The 21,897-nt window shown below is 42.4% G+C and overlaps 1 protein-coding gene across 1 annotated transcript in view; it reads right to left on the bottom strand.

The window, feature by feature from the left end:
* Positions 1 to 6,763: 6,763 nt before the first annotated feature.
* SLC22A4 (solute carrier family 22 member 4) overlaps positions 6,764 to 21,897 on the bottom strand; it is an 89,754-nt gene continuing 74,620 nt past the window's right edge. The window contains exons 9-10 of the mRNA XM_048488010.1: positions 20,970 to 21,105; positions 6,764 to 12,501 (exon numbers count right to left, since the gene is read on the bottom strand). Of these exons, the coding sequence (XP_048343967.1) occupies positions 12,417 to 12,501; positions 20,970 to 21,105 (221 nt within the window). The 3' untranslated portion in view covers positions 6,764 to 12,416. The remainder of the gene's footprint in view (positions 12,502 to 20,969; positions 21,106 to 21,897) is intronic.

The following is a 21,897-nucleotide window of genomic DNA, read 5'->3' as shown; positions in this document are numbered from 1 at the left end:
GCCTAATCCTCACCTGGGGGCAAGACCATTGTCCCTGCGCCCGGTGATTGAGCCAGACAGTTCATGACCTGTGACTCATGGGGGGATGAGGAGTGGGGGTGCGATGCGACCGGCAAGGCCGCAGGTCCGCTGGCGTCCCAACGTTCCACTGCGGCACTGCTGGGTCGGCAGTGCACTACTACAAGAAACAAATTGGAAGGCAGTGTAGTTGGTGTCTGACACGTGTTATATTTCATGGTGGCGATTCCATGTTAACATCCTGGTCACAATAATTGCTACCAAATGAAGCTTCCAAACTGTCTTCAGAGGCAGTGTCATGTAGAACATCTTACAGTAATCCATCCTGGATGTTAACTAAGTGGCCAGGTCATCTTTCTCTAGCAACAGCTGCAACCCACTAAAGCTGTTAGAAAGCACGGCCATTTGCAATCCACAAACTGGGAAGTCTGGATGGGAAACTCCCAAATGACCACTAAATCCTTCACAGTCAGTTTCAGTTTTAAACTAGCTAGATATTTCTGTGTATTCCAAAACCCAACAGTTCGCTTGCGGGAAAAGAAGCTAATATTTACTGATGCTTGCTGCCAAAGTTTAAAAAATCCTACATATTATGAAAGCAAGTTATGAGTTGACAGAAAAAAGGACCACTGCAGAATAATAATAATAATGATGATGCAATCTAAAAATGAGATGCAATTTCAATCTGTGCTTTATAAAGCACCAACAACTTATTCTCTTCCTCACTTCAGAAATTCACATCAAATCAAAATGACAACTCTGATGACAGATTATCTACTTGTCTTTATGGGCATTCTCATCATAATGAACTTATGTTTAAAATCTTTCTAAAAGTTGATTAGCCCATGCAGAGCAATACATACATTTCTACAATGTCAGTTTCAGTTTATTAATTACAGCCATAGAGCAGCACAAAAGAACTCAAAGAATTACACAACACAGTACAGTAAAGAAGACCCTTTAGCTAATGAGTTTACTGACCAAAGCCTTTTGTGTTTTATAAGCACTGTAGCAAAATTTTGCCACTGTGTATGAGACTGTGTCTAAATTGTAGACACATTGTCCAGAGTTTTAAAAACTATATTTTTCATTGTTTATTTTCTTTTAATTGAGAACATTCCATTAAAAAAACAACTAAGCATAAGAAGTTTCCATGACAATCAGTTCAGGATCATGGTGTGCTGCCTGTGGTGAAATGACACCACCACAGGTATCTCTGTAAAAATTTGCCACTTTGCAAGGTGACTGTTAGATTGGCACTTTCTAAACACTCAGAGGCTAAGATAAAACTACACTAACAGGTAAAAGTTTAAAGAGCAAGGTTTTTTTCCTTCCAAATTCCAGCGTGCAATGTAAGCAGGGTATGTTAACAGAGGTAGGCCAGAAAACAATGCTCTTGCCAGGTACATCCAGAAGCTGCATGTAAGCAATGAAGACTGTTAGAATTTTCTGGGATTCTGGTAGTTTTCCTCTAGGTAGCAGGGAACTGTCTCTTAGAAGAATCTCTGTCCTTTGATAAAGAGACACATGATTGGAGCACATGGGTGTGGATCTCTAGTAGAGGACAGAGGAATCTTGAGACCTCAAGGTGAATAGGAGTCCAACAGAATGCAGTTAGTCAATATTTTCTCAACTGTGCGTCATGGCTTTTTGTACCCCATGACTGAATATTCAAGTACAGTTGATTTTTTCTCTTTCTGAAATTAATATTATTTGGGCTCTGCACTCATGCATAAAGACTAACTTGGATCATGTTTATCAAGATACAAAGGGAGCTCTGAATACCTCTGACAAATGAGATTTTTAAGGTTTTCCCTGCCTCTGTGGTAGGAAGAAGAAGAAGAAGAAGAGTTTGGATTTATATCCCCCCTTTCTCTCCTGTAGGAGACTCAAAGGGGCTTACAATCTCCTTGCCCTTCCCCCCTCACAACAAACACCCTGTGAGGTGGGTGGGGCTGAGAGAGCTCCGAGAAGCTGTGACTAGCCCAAGGTCACCCAGCTGGCATGTGTGGGAGTGCACAGGCTAATCTGAATTCCCCAGATAAGCCTCCACAGCTCAGGTGGCAGAGCTGGGAATCAAACCCGGTTCCTCCAGATTAGATACACGAGATACACGAGCTCTTAACCTCCTATGTCACTGCTGCCGCTAAGGCTCATTCCGCACACGCAGAATAATGCACTTTCAAGCTGCTTTCAGGGCTCTTTGAAGCTGTGCGGAATGGCAAAAACAGTTGTGAAAGCAGCTTGAAAGTGCATTATTTTGCGTGTGCGGAATGAGCCTAAGTTAGAATAAAAGTCTCTTTAAGAGGCAAGAATAGAGGGTCTGGTTGCAGCTCATCAGGCAAGCATACTTCTGACTACTGGCCTACTAATGGCAGTGACAAGAAATCCTAGATGTGATAGAGCTGAATAACGCTGGAGAGGTGAGAATTCATGCACCCTATGGGAGAAATAAGTTCCTGTGAGGTCTGTTTTACCAGTTAACCATCTTACAAACGTAAAAGTTGGTAATGTGCCACAGCATGCTTGATTTAAAATGGACTTCACTTTTACTTTGTATGCAAAATCTATATTGAGATTATTGAGGAATAGGGAAACTATCCCTAGTCAAACTAAATAACACAGGTATGCATGCATAATCTACAGCTGGTAAATTGGAAGGCATGAGGAAAGTTCAGTTGAACTCAGGCCAGGTACCCACATCAGATGTGATTACAGTTGATTATTGTCAGAAGCTGGGGTTTTAGTAGTAGTATTTAGTAGGGTTTAGTAGTATTATATAGGGTGATGTCAGTTATCAAACATACACCATAAATATTGTAGATTTATACATCATAAAATTATCTCTAAGATTAATTTAATATGAATATGAAAGAGTTAAAAGATGGTATCAAAAGCTTTCAAAAGATAGAAACAAATCTCAGGCTCCTGATGCAGCTAAGATGCACTTGCCATTTTGTGCTGTAAAATGTGTATTCAAAAATCCACTTAAGGATTCACTGCGCTAATGAGATGCAGCTGTACACACAGCTGTTCTCTCTTAAAGGTAAGTACCTTAAAATGACTAATAAATATTCTTATTTGTTTTTTGCTGTTTGGAGGACTGCCACAATAAAATCATAATCGATGGTTAAGCTTATTCATAGAAAACTGGACAAGTTAAGATCAAAATTTAACTCCCAAGAGAAATGACTTTTTAATCTGAAAATACATTCTGCCTCAGAATAAATGCCTACTGATCCTAATGTTTGGTTTCTGCTGATACTCATACAATACACAAAATGTAAAGTCCTTATCACTATGATTTTATCCCTAAAATATTGAACCGTCGGAGCCTCTATGCACGCATTCCAGATCTTAGAAGAGTATCCTAAAATATGTGTCCTGACAGATCTATAGGTCATCCACATGTCCAGGAGGTTGTGTTTACATGAGGAGGTAGACATGTTACTTAGTTGAACAGGTTGAAAAACGTGCAAGCAGCAACTTAAATCACACGAATGGATGTGTGAATGCTTTAATATTCGTTGCTAATTCACATGCTGCCCAGTGGCCACACATAAAGTGACCTGTGTAGTAATCTTAGTAGGGGGAGCATTACAATTTTTTGATCTGATCAAAGTTTGGCATAAATTCCTAGCTCATTTGAATCCAATCCGGCAGGAGTTGTACATCCAGGTATTTATGATAACAAATGCCAATATTTATATAAAATCTGTTTGGTATGCCTGGCTTTTGGTATAACATCAAGGGCAATATTGATTTTATTACTAATGGTAGCCCAAGCCTTGTGTCTTAATAGATCAAGCCTATTGATGTTCTGGATTCTATCCCAGGCGCTTGTAAGTGTAAACTCCAAATATCCCCTCATTTTATATTGGTGTTAGATAATCATCCCTTTTCTTTAAAAATCCTCCTCATAAACTGAATTTCTCTTTCGTCTGATGAGCTGGCTAAAAGGCAAACTCTGTCTTAGATGTCTTGGGTGGTATGAATAACAATGCAGAACAGTATTGCGGTAAGTTGGTTTACGAAAAGGTTTAAATGATAGCTTCCTGTCATCATTGATGTAAACTGTGGTGTCTAAGAAACTAACTTCTCTAAGATCATACGTGTGGGTAAATTTAATAATCAGATGCAACTGGCCAGTCCATTCCAAAAAACCAAAGATAAGAGTCATATCTGGTAAGTACAGGGGTGGGCTCCCCAACCCTAGACAATTCAGCACTCACTGCAATTATAATTGAAAAGTCCTTTTGAAATTCTGTTTGTTCAAGAGGCAAAATGATTGTGTCCCTCTAAGTCCCCCTTTCATTTTTTCCAAAGACAGCACATAAATAATACCAAGTTGCATAGAGTACTCAATTCTATACAGAAATATAGTGTTTGAGAAAGACCTAGTTTACACATTTAGAATGAGGTGGTAAAATGGATTCCACCAGGCTGCAGGGGGAAGATCTCACTTTGGAACGGTCAATGTCGCACCAAACTGTTTGCAAATAGGAAAAATCAGCCCACAAGGCACTGAGAGGAAGTAGAACATCTCTTTCCACTATGCTAGCTATTTAAATTTGCTTGGAAGTTTTTGTAGAAAGGAATATTCAGTGTAGGAATTTGCCTTGGAAGCAGAACATCTATTTTACCACTTCAGAGCTTTGTCACATTTTCCCATAGACCTTATGTCAATGAATAAAGTAATTACGTTTGATGTAGATAGAACTTGTTGGTCAGGGTAACAACGGCCCCTTCCGCACACGCAAAATAATGCGTTTTCAAACCACTTTCACAACTTTGCAAGTGGATTTTGCTATTCCACACAGCTTCAAAGAGCACTGAAAGCAGTTTGAAAGTGCATTACTCTGCATGTGCGGAATGAGCCAATATTGAGATAACTTGGTACAAACACATCGTTTGTTGGATAATTCTTTGGAGAATTACAAATCAAGATGAAGTTTGCAAAATTACTAATTTTGGAAAGTTATAAATAGTATTCCTTTCATATCCTTTAAATCTGCAACCTTTCAGATTGTAATAACATAGAAATGGCTATAGAAGAGCAATGATAAAAAACTACTCCAAGGAAGGCACCTGGAGAATGTGAAAGACTCCTCAGCTGTTTATATATTAGAATTAGCAAGTTTTGCTTTAAATATACTCTGATCCAATCAGGGAAAAATTCCACTGCCTTTCAAAACAGAAACTCAGACTGTACAATGTTAGGCTTCTTCTGGTGAAGACTGCATGAAACCAGGTCAGGAAATTTTCCATTTCAAAGATCTGCTTGGCTGTGGAAATCTAGTTTATGTTTCAGTAGAAAATACCATTTCTATCTCATTTTCTTCTGTGCACTGATAATAACAATCAACTGAGGCAATATACCTTGTTGTTTATATCTAGTCACATACAGGTAGTCATATCTAAAGAACTTGGAGGGAAAGAATCCTATGCACACAGCTTCTGTTCAGAGAAGCAAGTGGATCTTGATTGGCCAGGTCTGGCAAAGATTACAACTTTTTGTTTGGGCTGAACAAGCATATCAGAAATAACTTTTTTAAAAATTCAAGTAAAGTTAAATGTGTATTACTGAAGTTTACCTCAGATAATGAGAATAACATCTATTTTGGTCTGGAAATTAGCAAGTTGCTGTATCTAGCAAATGTAGAACAATCTATCTTATACATGTTTTAAAACAACTGTTCAGTTACTTACAGTGAAAAGGCCTGTTCCCAGACAAAACTGAGACAACTTGAGCCAGGCTGATTATGAAAAGTGGCTGTTCTAGGGAGATTGAAGAAAGTGAATTATTTAAAACATTTCAATGGTACCTTATCTCCTCAGACTCAGCATTATTTCTAAATCAGTCACTGCTGACAGTTCTAAGCCTGAATGAACAGACTTCATAGTTCAGGATGTAGTACATATATTACTAAACATACTATCTTTCTGCTAGGATGGATCAGGTGTATCTGGGTTTCTATAAGATCTGGCTACATCCTTATTGGAACCACATCCCATATTATACATTTAGTTCATGGGAGTGCCGTGATTAAAAAAAAAATCCTAAAAGGGACAAAGTTGTATGCCTGCACATCAGTGCTGATGAGAAGGCTACTGCAGGATTCTAAAATACTTATCTTTAAAACACTGAAGCCACCTACAAATGGTGAACTAACCAGTTCCTTGTGGATAACAACAGTGCCAGCTGAAACCATGAAAGATACATTCCAAACTGATTCAGATTAAAATGGGACAGGATAAATTCCACAAAGGGACAGAAACAGGACTTCACCCATCACCACCTCCCACACTGTCATATAATCCTGGCACTGTGGCAGCAGAGCTCAGATACAAACTCTTCTGGTAGCTGTTAAAACTGAAAGAAAGCTACTTATAGGCTGCTTTTTTCCTGCTACTGCTCAAAACATTTTGCCCGCAGTGACAAATTGAACAATATAGAGGCTGACAAAAGAAGCAGGGTTCCCCCCTCAAGTAAGTCTCTTTGCACTTCAGCGCAGCATCTGGTACGTCCTCAGCACTCTTCCTGCCTGAAATGCCTTGCGAAGCTAGTGAAATGAGAAGGGGGTGGGGGAATGGGCCTACCATTTCTTGTAGGTCATCCACTTTAGCTTTTTCCTCTTGGGTGTGAATTATCAGAACAATCCAGAAACTGAATATTTTAAATAGTTGAACAAACTTGAGTCTTCAATTACCCAAAACATATTTCAAGAAAAAAACATTCCAATTCTCTGGTAATCAAAGTAGCTTTATTTGGGTGGAGGAGTTACTATTATCGGTTATATCAAACAGCACGTGACAACTGTTGAGAACATAATGGAATCGTGGCTGAGGGCTTTTTCAGCCCCTGAACAACACTACTATTAAACATTTCTACTTGCACCCTCCCATTTATTGCTTCAGGTGTTTATTTTGAAAAAAACCAGCATATTTAATGCCTCCTATTATCAAACAGGAGATTAATGTTTTAGAATAAGTGAAATGAGAAAAAGACAGCAGATGGGATTTTCCTCCTTTCATTTCTACAACACAGACAAGAAAACTGATCAGTTCAATTTATTTCTTTTTAAACTATCGATGACAAAAAATAAAGAAAACAGTGACTGCACGATAATTCACACTTGAGAAAAGCTTCAAACCTAAATCAATACAGTATTGTCATACATAACAGTAGAAAGAGGAATGTGGGTACTTTGCATCTGAAAGATGTCTAGAAAGATCCCCACTCCAGTCAGTGAAAAACTCTATAAACTTTATTGGAAAAAAACCCCTTGGGCCCAACCTGACCAGCAGGAACTAAACTGAGTAGGATAACCACTGTAAAACTTTGGTTGGGTATCATCTTAATATATATATGTGCAGAATAATTTACAGTAGTAAACAAATACTGTGCCAATATCCCCTTTCCTTGATATGCCTTTCATTTAGTTGTTGTACTACTACTACAAACACCACCTGACAAATCCCTGAGAGGATGGCATTGGCAGAGAATGTTAATTTTCCTTGAAAATCTTCCCCAAATCAAGCAACTCTTTCTAAAATCAACATTGTAAAGACTTGAATTTTTAAAATCCATTCTAGTCCCTTCTAATGCCAAGAGAAGTGTGCAGAGAAGCAGCTTAACTGTTGGGCTGATCTCATTAAACTAAGGCTAGGCATGTGATGTGAGAACCAGAAGGCGCTCAAAACCCACTGTCTCTACTAATGTAGCTGAACTTCCTAACCATTTCATCAGCAAGCACATTTAAAATATGTTAAATTATCACAAGAATGTGCAGTATTTCTGATCTTGACAAAACAAAGTTTCATGTTTAAATCTCACAGTCCTATGGAAAGTGCATCTCTGTGTTTTACTATTTGGAGAATCAGAAATATTTTTAAAAATCAACAAAACAAAATGCTGCTTAATCAAAAACGGTTCAGTAGGCAACTTTAAATTGTTAAAGATACTCTGATAAAACTAAGTGCCCCACAAAAATACCACAGTATACAAGTTTTAGAAACAGTAACCTTAACAAGTAGGTAAAACAAAACTGGGGTCCACTGTTTTTGTCTCTATAACGGTAGGCTATACTGTATAGTGTACAAATGACAACTAACATATAACAAAATTGCACATACCTGTAACTGTTGTTTATTTGAGTGGCTTCTGTGCAGGTAAGCATGGGAACCCCGCAGACACAAGCTGGCCATGGAGAACTGACCAGAAGGCTTCTAGTACAGTGGTTCTCAACCTGTGGGTTGCGACCCCTTTGGGGGTCGAACGACCCTTTCACAGGGGTCGCCTAAGAACATCGGAAAATTACAGCTATGAAATAGCAACGAAAATAATTTTTTGATTGGGGGGGCACCACAACATGAGGAACTGTATTAAAGGGTCGCGGCATTAGGAAGGTTGAGAACCACTGTTCTAGAAGCTTTTAAGCACTTGGTGTGCTCTCCTGCCTCCTCCTGGAGCCAACTGGGCTGGTTCAAGTCCAAACTGTCATTTGAGAGAAGGCAGGAAGAGTACTCCTCCCTCAGTTCTCCTTTCACTGATATGGAAGTGCAACAATCTAGTAAAACAGCTGGCTAAAGCAGGATAAGGAGAAAGGGGTTCATGCCTGCACAGAAGACACTTAAAGAACAACAGTTACGGGTAAGTACAACTGTGTTTCCATCGCTGCATTTTCAGTGCAGTCATGCATGGTAGAGTAGCAAGCTCACCTACCATGAAGATGGATGTGGGCTTGTCAGTGAAATAGCAACGGTAACCCTGTTCTCTCTCAGCTGTACCTCTCCTGGAGTCCATACCAATGGAGTAATGCCAGAGAAACATGGATGGAGCAGACCCGTTCACAGATATTGTGGAGGTCGACCATGGCAAGAAAAGCAGCTGAAGAGGATTGAGTCCTGGTGGAATGAGCCCTGGCTTGAAGTGGACAATTCACCTGAGCATTGGCATAGGCGATTGACAGAAACTTGAAATGGTTTTGGAAGAAGTAGCTTTGCCTTTCTTAGGACCCTTAAAGCAAACAAATAAGTTCTTAACTTGCTGAAACAACTTTCTAAAAAAAGAATGTCCTCCAGACATCCTGTGTATGAAGTGATTATTCACCCAGGGATTGGGGATTTAGGAAAAACACAGGCAGTATATCTTGGGACATATGGAACTGGGACACCACATTAGGCCTAAGTTCTAAGCTAGGACGTAGGACTATCAGGATGGTGATTGGGGAGTCCACCCAGAAAGCCAGTGACTCTCCTGGTTAAAGTGATAGCAACCAGAAAGCCAACCTTATAAGATAAAGGCAACAAGCCAGGTACTGCCAATGGTAAAACCAAAAACAAACTTCAAACAGGGACAGCAGGTTTAAACACCGGGAAAGGGTTGATTAGGTCTTTTAAAAATCTTTAAGTCTGGAGCTGAAAATACAGAAGAATGATGTTGACTTACTTCCCCATGAGTCTGGATAGCACAAGTGTTAAGCTCCACTGGGGAACTGGTCTCTTTATTGCCAAACACCAGTCATTAAGTCCCCTCATACACTTTTGTGCAGAAAGGCACACACAGCAAAAACAAGCCAAACCTGAAAGTCCGAAATGGCCAATAAGTAAACTTTAATGGACAAGACAGACAATAGTGTCCTTTAACAATAACTAATAATAATAAAAAAATAGCGGTCAGGTACATGGTTAAGGTACTATATGAGCCATATGTGCCCAGGTCACAAACTTGTTCTATTTATAAACACAGGAATGTCTAGAGGATGGTTTTCTGGAGGCCAGAAGGCATCCCTAATATGGTGGCCACACGTCTAGGGAGTTGCCAGCCAGGATGTTAGCCTGAGAATGGCTACATTGTGATGGTGCGCATGACCCACTGACAAGAGGTTGGGGGCTGGCAGGAAAGTTTAAGCCTGGCAATTGATAAGTGCTCTGAGGACTGGGAACCAGTCATTGGTTCCAGTTTCAATTCACCATTATGGCTCTGGGTCTGTCAGCCTGAACCTTAGCCACTACCCTGTTCAGCAGGGCAACTGGGGAAAGATATGAAAGAACAGGCCATTCCAGTCAAACTGGAATGTCCCCCAGAAAGCCTCTCCCCACTCCTGCCTTTGCGCAGTAGGCCTCAAACGTCCTGTTTTATCTGGAAGTGAATAGATCTATTTCTGGGAGCCCCCATAGTTGAAATAGAGAACAGATTTAAGCTTGAGTCTTGATATGGAAGAAATGTGAGGCTCAACATGTCTGCCAATACACTGGACTTCCCAGCAAAGTGAATGGCTGACAGGGACCAATTGTACTACATTGCCCAAGCCCAGTCTCTAGTTTTCTGAAAATGCTGCAAAATGCAACTAGTCTGTCTCAGAAACTTGCAACCTTAAGAATGAAGAATCACTTATATAGTCATGCTATACACGAGGCGTAACCCATATTTAAAAAATGAACACATAGTTAAACTACCATGTCGGGTGTTCAAGATAGCCTTTAAAAACAAGATGTGAAAGACAGCAGACACAACAAAAGAAAAGCTTGTTGAGGTACCTCTTATGTAATTAGCTTTGCAAAAAAAAATTCTGTGGAAAAAGTTAGTTTGGAAAAATGGAATCTTGAGCTTCCAACAGTAGTTTTAGTAGGTAGGCTCATCACCGTAATGGCTGGATCTGAAATTGGCTTTTGATTAGAAGAATTCCAGCTGAAAACTCTGCGGCAGACCTAGTTTCTTTTGCTTCCACCAAAATATCAGTCCTGTGCAGACAAATAGGTAGAGAGGGACTGACAGCTCACAACCTAGTATGCAGGCCCTGTCCCCCCCATGTGTACTGTCTGTACTATGGGTACAGTGAGTATACCCCCTTCCCATGATCAGGAATGCTGCTAGCTAAACAGTACTGATCACAGGGATGTTTGTATATACAGGTAGGCCATGTATACACAGAAAGAAGGGCCTGCATGCTTGGTCACAACTGATGGAGCAGTGCCATCCTGCTCATTCGTACACTTTGTCTTATACATAAATATGTCATCTGTACAGTAATACTGGATACAGCACAGGAAACACCAAGCTTGCAAGCACTTACAGCAGGGGGAAGAAAAACTGCTTTTATCAGGTTCTCCTTGCCTAAATTCCATCTTATACACTGCTAGACTAGTGGGTGACACTCCATCATAAAAATGACTGACCCAATTTTTTTCTTGATGCTACTGCTGATAACATACTAATGAGTCTGTTCTTTCACATACAGATTTGGCATCATCTTCTACTTTAAACTTTCTAGTTCAGATGCCTTTACATGGCGCAGAAGGGAATTTCATTGCAAGTTGGTAATAATTTACCAGCTTTACTTGGCACAAAGGTAGAGCTCATCCAAATACCTGCTGACTCCCTAGCTAACAAAAATTTGCAGGGAATTTGTTTGAAAGTTCATAATGTTCCTAAAAAAATATAAGCAATGTGTTGCATCTGGTCAGCCATCCAATTAACAGTTTATAATACAAGGCTCAAATACAAAGAAGCACAATTTTGCAGTCTCATAATGGGTTCTTATGTATAACAGACATGCCCTGAGCTGGATGGCCTAATCCCATCAGACCAGGGTCAGCCCTAGTTAATACTTGGATGGGAGACCACCAAGGAAGTCCAGCGTTCCTACGTGGATGCAGGCAATGGCAAATTTCCTCCCGTTTGCACCTTGAAAGCCCCATGAGGGGTCATCATATGTATTCTGCAACTTGACAGCACTTCCCACCACCATGATGAAAATATAATATAGCATCTGGAGTGTTTTCTTCCTTCGGTAGTACTGATCCAAATAAGTTTTCCTAACAGCTGTGGATTTTGTTTAAGAAGCACTACTTTTCTGTCATGAATTTTTGTTTGTCAATTTTCACCCTTGAAAGATTAAAGTTGTGATTTTCAAAACAAACCTAAAAACTGGAGCCTAGTTTTCAATGTGCTTTTTTGGTCTGAGCTCCACTCATTTCAAAACCACTGGCATATCATTCACTCACACCATATATACACAGGGCTGTGTATATATTCCACCTAAGTCTTCTTGGGGTCTCCAAAGGATTTGATGCATCACATCTGACTCTATGCAGTCAGCATTTTCACTCCTTGTGTATGCTTTAGATAAATATCTAATACTGTACATAAATCTCTACTGGAAGGTAATTCAACACTTTAAAAAATGAAGACACTAAAACAATTATTGATGAGGAGCTTTTCATATGCTGACAATAACTTCAAAGAAAAATACACAAATTTGGTACATGGCATCTGTGAATTGGAGGATAATGGGAAGACCCATCCAGTAGTATTAATGACTTTTGATTTCTATTCAGAATTACATGTTTTTAAAGTTCAGGATGTCCATATATTAAAAAGTAGAAATGTATGATCATAGCTGTGTAATCAAGTTCTTGTCATTCAATTCATTCTTCTTTGAATGATCTAGTTTAGTTGTAAGTTTTCTGTTTCTGAATCTGAAAAGAAATAAGATTACATACATTAAACATAATGAGGCTTACTAATACTCATATTTTTGTAATGTATTTTAGATTTTAGATTTTGGTATTTTAATTTTATGTTAAGCCTATGACCTATGTAGTATTTTAAATTGTTGAAAGCTGCCCTGAGCCAATTAAAAAAATAAATAAACTTCCAGAGGGACCTCTTCCCTATCATTCTTTGTCTAAGCATATCTCTGTACAACACAATATCTGTAAACAAACATAAATCCAATAAATTTGATGTAATCCTAAATACATCTCGAAAAGAAGCATTCTCAGTGAACTCCACTAGCTTTACTTCTGAGTAAGCAAGCTCAGAATCTGTAACAGCTTTCCCTTAGAGACATACAATTCCCCAAAAGTCTGTAACCATGGGAGGTGTGCATGTGTGAAAAAGTAAAATTGTGGAAAATTGAATTACAAGCAATACTAACTTTCCTAAACCTATTCTGCTTCTTTAACATAAAATGCAAATAACATTGTATTAACTGATATATTAATTAAATTAAAATATATGCATTAGTTTTCTACAAGCAAAGTTGCAAATACCAAAGCAAGAGATAATGGCAAATCGCTATTTCCTATTGTAGCGCATTTCATTTATTTAAAAAAAGTATCACAGATGTTTAAGGATCTCAAAAAAGTTCTGATTTTTAAAATGGAAAAATTGGGAAAATGTCCGTTTTTTCACAATACACATTTTTAGTGAGTAAAACATTGTCTGAAACAGCATTTTTATTCATTTAAAAGAAAAATATTCCATAAGAGTTTTTATCTGTGCTCCAAAATTTCAGTTTTTCCTGAAAACAAAACATGTTTTGCCTCCAATTATTCCCCAGTTCTCCACCCCTCTAGTTCTCCCACCATCATCTTAGAACAAAAACAAATGCCAAAAAAGGGCTTAACAAATCCCCTCCAAAACACTTCCCTCCTCCTTCTTTTTTAATACCAGGTTGAGGAAATGCTCTGTGCAGTTCAAAAGCTGGCATTTCCAAGGGTCCATGAATTGTGGCTGAGCTTGACAAGGAACCATTATTCTCTACTAGTAATTTTAAAGTCTAATCCCACCACAGTTATTATCTGTAATAGTATGAAAATTCCTATTTTGATAAACTCTACAAGTTTGGACTCAGGTTATATACAAACATTGGGCAGACTTCTGCCTCGCAAGATCTCTCTGCAGACAGAGAGGGAGATTTTTCTAAATCAACCACATACAAGCGAGGAACACAGCAATGTGAATGTGATAAGTGATAGTGTCTATAAAAGGCTGGACAGCACAGCACGTAAATCCCAGGTTAGGGACAGAGAGAGGGTATACAGGTGTCTCTAGGCCAGGGGTCGGGAACCCGCGGCTCGCGAGCCGCATGCGGCTCTTCCGCCGCTGTTCTGCGGCTCCATCAGCCGAGCCGCGGGGCCGCTCTTCTCCCGCCCTGCGAGAAGCAGGGCGGGCGCATCGTTCCCCCAGCGGCCGGCCCGGCCGAGCCGCCGGGCACCTCTTCTCCCGCCCTGCAAGGAGCAGGGCGGGAACATCGTTACCCCCCGGCGGTACGGCCCGGCCGGGCTAACTCTTCTCCCGCTTCTGGTGGAGCAGGGCGGGAGAAGCATCTGGCGGCCGGCCCGGCCGAGCAGCCGAGCATATTCTCCCGCCCACCTGCAAGGGAGCAGAGGCGATGAATATCAAGCTTCAAGGGCCGCCGGGCCGTCGCCGGGCACCCTTCTCCCCGCCCTGCAAGGAGCAGGGCGGGAGCATCGTTTCCGCTGCCGCCCGGCCGGCACCTCCGGGCCTTTGGCATGGAGCATCGCTTCGGCACGTCCGGCACCTCTCCTCTGCAGCGAGGGCTGGAGCATTTCCGGCGGCTGGGCCGGCGCTCAAGCCGGTGCCGGTATCCTCTTCTCCCGCCCTGCAAGGAGCAGGGCGAACATCTCAAGCGGTCGGCCCCGGCTGAGCCGCCGGGCACCTCTTCTCCCGCTTCCTGCAAAAGGAGCATCTGGCGGCCCGGCGAAACGCGAGCACTACTCCCGCCCTGCAAAGGCAGAGGCGAAGCGCCTTCGGCCCGGCCGAGCCGGTTGGCACCTCTTCACCCGCCTCTGCAAGGAGCTTAGAGGCGAGCGCATTAAAGCTTCAAGCGGCCGGCCCGGCCGAGCCGTCGGGCACCTCTTCACCCGCCCTGTAATGAGCAGGGCGGAAGCGCATCACTTCGCCCGGCAAGCACGGCAAGGCGAGCAGCCGGTTGGCCTATTCCGCGCCTGCACCCTGCAGGCGGTGGGTGTGTGTGTGTGAAGGCGGCGGAAGAGGGGCGAAAGCGAGCAAGTGGGCGGGGGAGCCGGAAGCGGGGCGTGCCAGCGAGTGGGGGGTGCGGTGAGCCAAATGGCTCTTTTGAGGGGAAAAAAAGGTTCCCGACCCCCTGCTCTAGGCTAATAGTAGAAGCTGGAGTACAGAATTTTGAAGGAGGACATTGATATAGTGAGCATCACAGAGACATGGTGAAATTAGGAGAACCAGTCGGATGCTGTTATCCCAAGTTACAGGCTCTACAGACAGGATAGGACAGGGCGTTTTGGGGGTGGTGTTGCCTTCTACGTCAAAGAGAGCATAGTGTCACATAAAATAGACAATGCAAGGGGAGCTGATTCCCCTACAGAAGCACTGTGGATATCAATACCCAGGGTGAAGCTATAGCTAATATTAGGAATATATTATTGTCCCCCTGGCCAAAGTACTGCACAGGAGAGGGATTCTTGAGATGGAAAAAAAGAAATTAGAGAGGCCAACAAAGCAAAAACGTGTAGTGGTAATGGGGCGATTTCAACTATCCCCACATAAACTGGAAAAATGCATGTTCAGGTCATATAGTAAGGAGAGAGCATTCCTGGATATGCTAAATGACTGTGGCTTAGAGCAGATGGTTGTGGAACCAACCAGGGGAGAGGTGATTCTAGATCTACAATTCTATGTGGGACTCCAGGGACCTAGTCGCAGCGGAAGTCAGTGTTGTTGAGTCGATAGGGAACAGCGACCACAATGCTGTCAGATTCAATATCTCTGCATGCGAACAAGTGACAACTACTAATGTAGTTACATTCGCCTTCAGTTTAAAGGGAAATTTCTCAAAGATGAGGGGGGGTAGTGTGCAGGAAGCTGAAAGGAAAAATCAAGAGAGTCAAAACTGTCCAGGATGCTTGGAGGTTATTTAAAAACACAGTAATAAAAGCTCAGCTGGAATGTGTCCCACAGGTTAGGAAAGGCAACACCCAGTCCAAAAGAAAGCCACCATGGATAACGAGGGAGGTTGAGGAAATTATCAGAAAAAAGATGTCTTTTAGAAAATGGAAGTCCAGCTTGACGGATGAAGAATATGAAAGGGAACACAAATGGTGGCAAAAGAGAAGCAAGTTAGCTGTAAGGGAGGCAAAAAAGGATTATGAGGAACGCATGGCCATGTAACATCAAGACCAGCAACAAACAGTTCTTCAAGTACATCAAAAGCAGGGAAGCCAGCTAAGGGATGACTAAGGAACAAAAGGTGTGCTAAAGGATGACAGGGAGATTGCAGAGAAGCTGAATGAATTCTTTGCATCTGTCTTCACCCAAGAGGAGGTGAGGAAAATTCCTGCACCTGAACCAAGCTTCTTAGGAGGCGAATCCAAGGAACTAGAGAAGATAGTGAAGATACGAACAAGGAAGTTCTGGCAGCCATCGATAAACTAAATGCTACCAAATCCCCTGGCCCAGACTGCATTCACCCAAGAGTTCTTAAAGCGCTCAAGCATGAAATTGCTGATCTTCTCACTTTAATATGCAACTTATCCTTGAAATCAGCCTCCATCCCTGAAGACTGGAAGATGGCCAATGTCACACCAATCTTTAAGAAAGGATCTAGGGGGGGACCCAGGAAATTACAGGCCAGTCAGTTTGACATCTGTTCCTGGTAAATTAGTCGAATCTATCATTAAAGATAAAATTATAAAACATGTAGAAAAGCAAGTCCTGTTGAGGAAGAGTCAGCATGGCTTTTGCAGAGGCAAGTCCTGTCTTACAAACTTACTAGAGTTCTTTGAGAGTGTAAACAGGTATGTGGATAAGGGGGAACCAGTGGACATTGTCGACCTGGATTTCCAAAAGGCTTTTGACAAAGTTCCTCATCAGAGACTATTGAGAAAACTCAACAATCAAGGAATAAGAGGGGAAGTCCTCCTATGGATTAAAAACTGGCTGAGAAACAGGAAGCAAAGGGTGGGTGTAAATGGGAAGTTCTCACAATGGAGAGATGTATGGAGTGGTGTCCCCCAAGGATCCGTTTTGGGACCAGTGCTCTTTAACCTACTCATAAATGACCTGGAAGTACGTATAGGTAGCATGGTGGCCAAGTTTGCGGATGATACCAAATTATGTAGGATGGTGAGAATTGCAAAGGATTGGGAAGAGCTCCAAACGGACATTGATAAATTAGGTGAGTGGGCTAAGAAATGGCAAATGTGATGTTCAATGTGATGCACATAGGAGCAAAAAATTCAAACTTCACATACATGCTACAGGAGTCAGTGCTATCAGTCACAGATCAGGAAAGAGATTTTGGTGTCTTAGTTGATAGTTCCATGGGAATGTTAACTCAATGCATGGCAGCTGTGAAAAAGGCAAACTCTATGCTGGGGATAATTAGGAAAGGAATTGAGAATAAAACTGCAAAGATTGTCATGCCCTTATATAAAGCAGTGGTGCGACCGCACTTGGAGTACTGTGTTCAGTTCTGGTTGCCACTAGAGTTGGCGGATCGGAGATCCGCTAGTTCGGAGGGTTTCAGACCCGCCAAGGGTCCGACCCGCCCCCTCTCAACTATGCCTGATCCGAACGCCAGTGATTCGGATCGGGCCCTTCTCCCGAGCGGTGGCTTGTGAGCCAGCCGGGAAAAAAAATTTAAACCGGCAGGCGGCGGCGCGCAGCTTCCAAGTCCCAATCCGCACTTGCAGATGGGGCTTGACAGCTGCTGGGGTGGGAAGCGTGCCGAGGGAGGGTAGATGGATGCTTGGAGTCGACTCCAAGCACTCATCTCACCTCCCTCGCAAGCTTGCCACCCCCTTCCCTCCCCTTAAAGGCGCCTGCGGAGCAGCTTCCAAGCCCCGGTCCGCACTTGCAGATCGGGCCTTGACAGCTGCTGGGGTGGGAAGCGTGCCGAGGGAGGGTAGATGGATGCTTGGAGTTGACTCCAAGCACTCATCCACCCACCCTCGGCAAGCTTGCCACCCCCTTCCCCTCCCCAAAGGCGCCCCTGCGGGCAGCTTCCAAGCCCTGAGCCGCAGGTGGTTGTGACCCAAGTGGCAGACAGTAGAGCAGCTCTTCCTGTTCAAACAGGGAAATGTGAGGAGACCCCTCTGTGGAGGGATTGTGGGGCTAGGAAAGCGGTCCATGCATAATCGGCCATAGACTGGCCACCCCCTTAGACTTCAGTACCTTCTCTGGTTAAGAAAAAAAAAGTCAAAAGCCCAGATTCTATTTAGCAGGTTCTTCTTCGCTTCGCCTTCCTCCCCCCCCCATAATTGTTTCTAAGTGAACCTTATGCAGTGTGTGTGGTGGCTGAGATTTGTAATGAGTTCAGAAAAAATGAATTTGCTCTGGTTTGTAGTGCTCAGAAATATTACAAGCAAGTACAGCATCAAGTTCCCCGTGTGAAGTTTGTCAACATCACAGCATAATATGCCAGTTAACTACACATGGGGACACAAGCAATCTCCCCTGAATGGAAGAAGGGAACCAGATTGCTGCCCTTTGAGTCAGATGAGTGGGTCCAACTTCTTCAACGCTATAGGTGGCTGCTTGGAACTTCCTGGCATTTAAGGAAATGGAGAATGTGAAACAATGTGTAATATAGAATCAGAAAATCTCAAGACATACTGATTTAGTTTGGTGCTCCACCTCTCTTTTGTCCTCCAACCTTTTATTTTCATGTTCCTTAGTTTTGCAAAGCTTTTGGTTCTGGTTTTATGAAAATGATCGATCCTGGCAACTTGTAGAAACCTACTTACAAGATTTTTAAAAATGTTTCTGAGGACAGAGGATGAAGTTTGAATTGTTTGAGAAGGCTGCTGCCTTATGGACCCCATAATTGTTGGCCAAGTGAGAGCCCCAAGTCTTGATTGTTTGGCTGTAAGAATGAACAACCATCTCAGATAAACGCTAAGTGCTTCTTGTGTGATCCCAGTTTCTGGTGATCGATATCTTTAAAAAGTTTGCGGGATGATATCCTAAAAAAATGTTTTTCCTCACTGCCTCTTCACATGGAGGTCTCTACTATCAAGAAATTGCCTCTTAAAAAAAGTTTTCTCCAGCTAGGACATCCAGTCTTTCAGGTGCTCACATTGAGCCTTGATTATGTACCTCCACAGTTTGGTGCAGTTTGGTTCATGGGGGCCCAAGTTATGGACCCCCAAACAGGTGGTCCATTGGGTGATAATGGACCATCTGTTTGAGGGTCCATAACTTGGGCCCCCCTGAACCAAACTGCACCAAACATGGGGTGCATGATCAGAATAGTGTCTTGAAGACACCCTGAAAGTTTGGTGATGATACCTTTAAAAATGCGATCCCTGCAGGCAACCCAGGAATTCCCCCATTGAAAGCAATTGAAAAAATTCAATGCAAACCCACAGAATCCTGGGCAAGTGTGCCTTAAGAGGGCGATTTTTGAGCAGTATCGGCATGAAAAATTGAAGGGTATTTTTAGACAGTCAATTCCAAGTTTATGCAGTTTAGTTCATGGGGTTCCTTGTATGAACTTCTCAAAATAGCCCCTATATTCCATTGGCCCCATTGAAAAAAACAATGGAATATAGGGCTATCTCTTGAGGGTCCATGTAACTTGGGTCCCCCCCCTGAACCAAACTGCACCAAATCCTTGGGGTGCAATGATCAGGAACAGTATTCCTGAGTTGATACCCTGCAATTTTCATGTCGATACCTTCAAAAATGCGCCCCCTGCAGGCCAAAATAGGTAAAAACAGCAAAAAAATAAAAACGAACCCGAGAATCTCGGAAATTCGGGTATATCCGAGCCTGGGAGGCTCGAATATGGGGGGATCCGACCCCATACATCTGAACTGGAGCCGAATCCGAACTGGAGCCGAATTTTTTTCCCATTTACCAACCCTAGTTGCCACACCTCAAAAAGGATATTGAAGAGATAGAAAAAGTGCAGAGAAGGGCAACAAAGATGATTGAGGGATTGGAGCACCTTCCTTATGAGGAGAGGCTGCAGCGTTTGGGACTCTTTAGTTTGGAGAGGAGACGTCTGAGGGGGGATATGATTGAAGTCTATAAAATTATGAATGGGGTACTGGCAGAGACAAATTTTTCTCTCTTTCTCACAATACTAAAACCAAGTGCATACATTGAAAATGCTGGGGGGAAGAATTAGGACTAATAAAAGGAAACATATCTTCACGCAGCGTGTGATTGGTGTTTGGAATATGCTGCCACAGGAGGTGGTGATGGCCACTAACCTGGATAGCTCTAAAAAGGGCTTGGACAGATTTATGAAGGAGAAGTTGATCTATGGCTACCAATCTTGATCCTCCTTGATCTGAGATTGCAAATGCCTTAGCAAACCAGGTGCTCAGGAGAAGCAGCAGGCCATTGATTTCACATCCTGAATGTGAACTCCCAAAGGTATCTGGAGGGCCACTGCGAGTAGCAGAGTGGTGGACTAGGTGGACCCTGGTCTGATCCAGCAGGCTCTTTCTTATGTTCTTATGTTCTTTTTAGACCCCAGAAATCCAACCCAGAATCAGACATAAAACAGTGGTTCAGTAGGTCAGACAGAAAGATAGAAATAGTTTGCTCCTTGTTTTTTTTCCTCACTAACTATCCTCAGCCTGCATTGCACACACATGCAGAGATTTTCCTTTATGGTACATCAAGTTAGAATTAAAGAACAGGTTTGTTTGAAAACATGTTGTTTCTTTTATGGTAGGATCAGCTATTGGCAACCTGCTAACATATATGTAAAATTCACGAATATTTAGATTTTGTTTCTTGACCAAAGTTGAGCAGCTTGCGGACCCAGAGCCAAAGGGTGAGGGCAAGGGTTAAAGAAACAAAGAAAAAGGCCAACTATGGCGAGTGGCATAGCCGGGCTTCTTGTTAACCTGACTGGGCAGACCAGAGGGAAGACTTCCTCACTGAGGTCCGCCAGTGAGAGCCCTGCCCCAGGCCAAGCCAAGGCCTGACTGGCCAGCTATGGATGTGAGACGTTGGACCTCAGGAAGCCCCCCTCAAATCACACCAATGGCCACAGCTGGCATTCCCTCCATGTCTTGCCAGTCCCGAACCGCCCTACCCCCCTGCAAGCCACCAAATAAGGCCCCAGGTAAGTCAGTGGCTTGTGCTTCAAGGATCAGAAAATACAGTACTGGTGGGAAGATACAGACCAGTTAAATATGCTTACCCTTTGATTTGCAGCATCTCTTGAAATGTCTCTGGTAGAGGGTTACCATAACTTTCTGGGAGGAAGAGGGTGAGAATCCCTATCAGCACAGTCAGGCTGCCCATAAGGATGTAAGGCAGATATCGGTCATAGGCACCTGGCAAACACACGAGATGGGTAAGTTTACACACAGATACACACGTATTGGCATCAAGTCACATCTGACTTATGGCGACCCCTCAGGGTTTTCAAGGCAAGAGACCTTCAGAGGTGGTTCGCAACTGCCTGCTTCCACATCACAACCCTGGTATTCCTTGGAGGTCTCCCATCCAAATACTTGCCAGGGTCAAGGCTGATAGAGTGGGACTGCCCAAAGTCACCCAGCAAGGTTCTATGGCAGAGTGGGGATTTGAACCTGGGTTTCCCAGCTCCTAGTCCGACACTTTAAACAGTACACTATGCTGACTCTCAGTTTTTACAGTTATATGAAATCTGAGGTATAATTAGTTTATCAATTTTGTATACTGTCCTTTTTTTCAAGACATCAGAATAGCACGTTTGGGATTATTCCATTGTATGCTGACAACAACCCCTTGAAAGACAGGCTAATGTATTTCTGGTCAAGGCCTGAATAAAAAGGTATACACTTAAGCCCTCCTATAATAGCTCATTGATATCTTGGCAAGAATTACACCTCAACAATATTTTTGGGTCATTTCTGAGTAAAGTACATACATGGAAATATTACTAGAGAATTTTATTTTTCTATTTAAGTCAAATTATTTACAGTTAAGAACAGTCCAGCTTGTGATAATATCATGAAACAGGATACGTGCAAGAAACATTTTCAAAGAACATGCTATAGATCTGTTCATTTTCCCATATTAATAAGTTTTCAGAAACATCTTTCAATAACAGCTAGCTGTTCCACACAATAAGACTCACATTC

The sequence above is a fragment of the Sphaerodactylus townsendi genome, linkage group LG03 (genome assembly GCF_021028975.2).
Source record: "Sphaerodactylus townsendi isolate TG3544 linkage group LG03, MPM_Stown_v2.3, whole genome shotgun sequence".
Classification (NCBI taxonomy): domain Eukaryota; kingdom Metazoa; phylum Chordata; class Lepidosauria; order Squamata; family Sphaerodactylidae; genus Sphaerodactylus; species Sphaerodactylus townsendi.
This window is presented reverse-complemented; position numbering and strand designations above follow the sequence as displayed.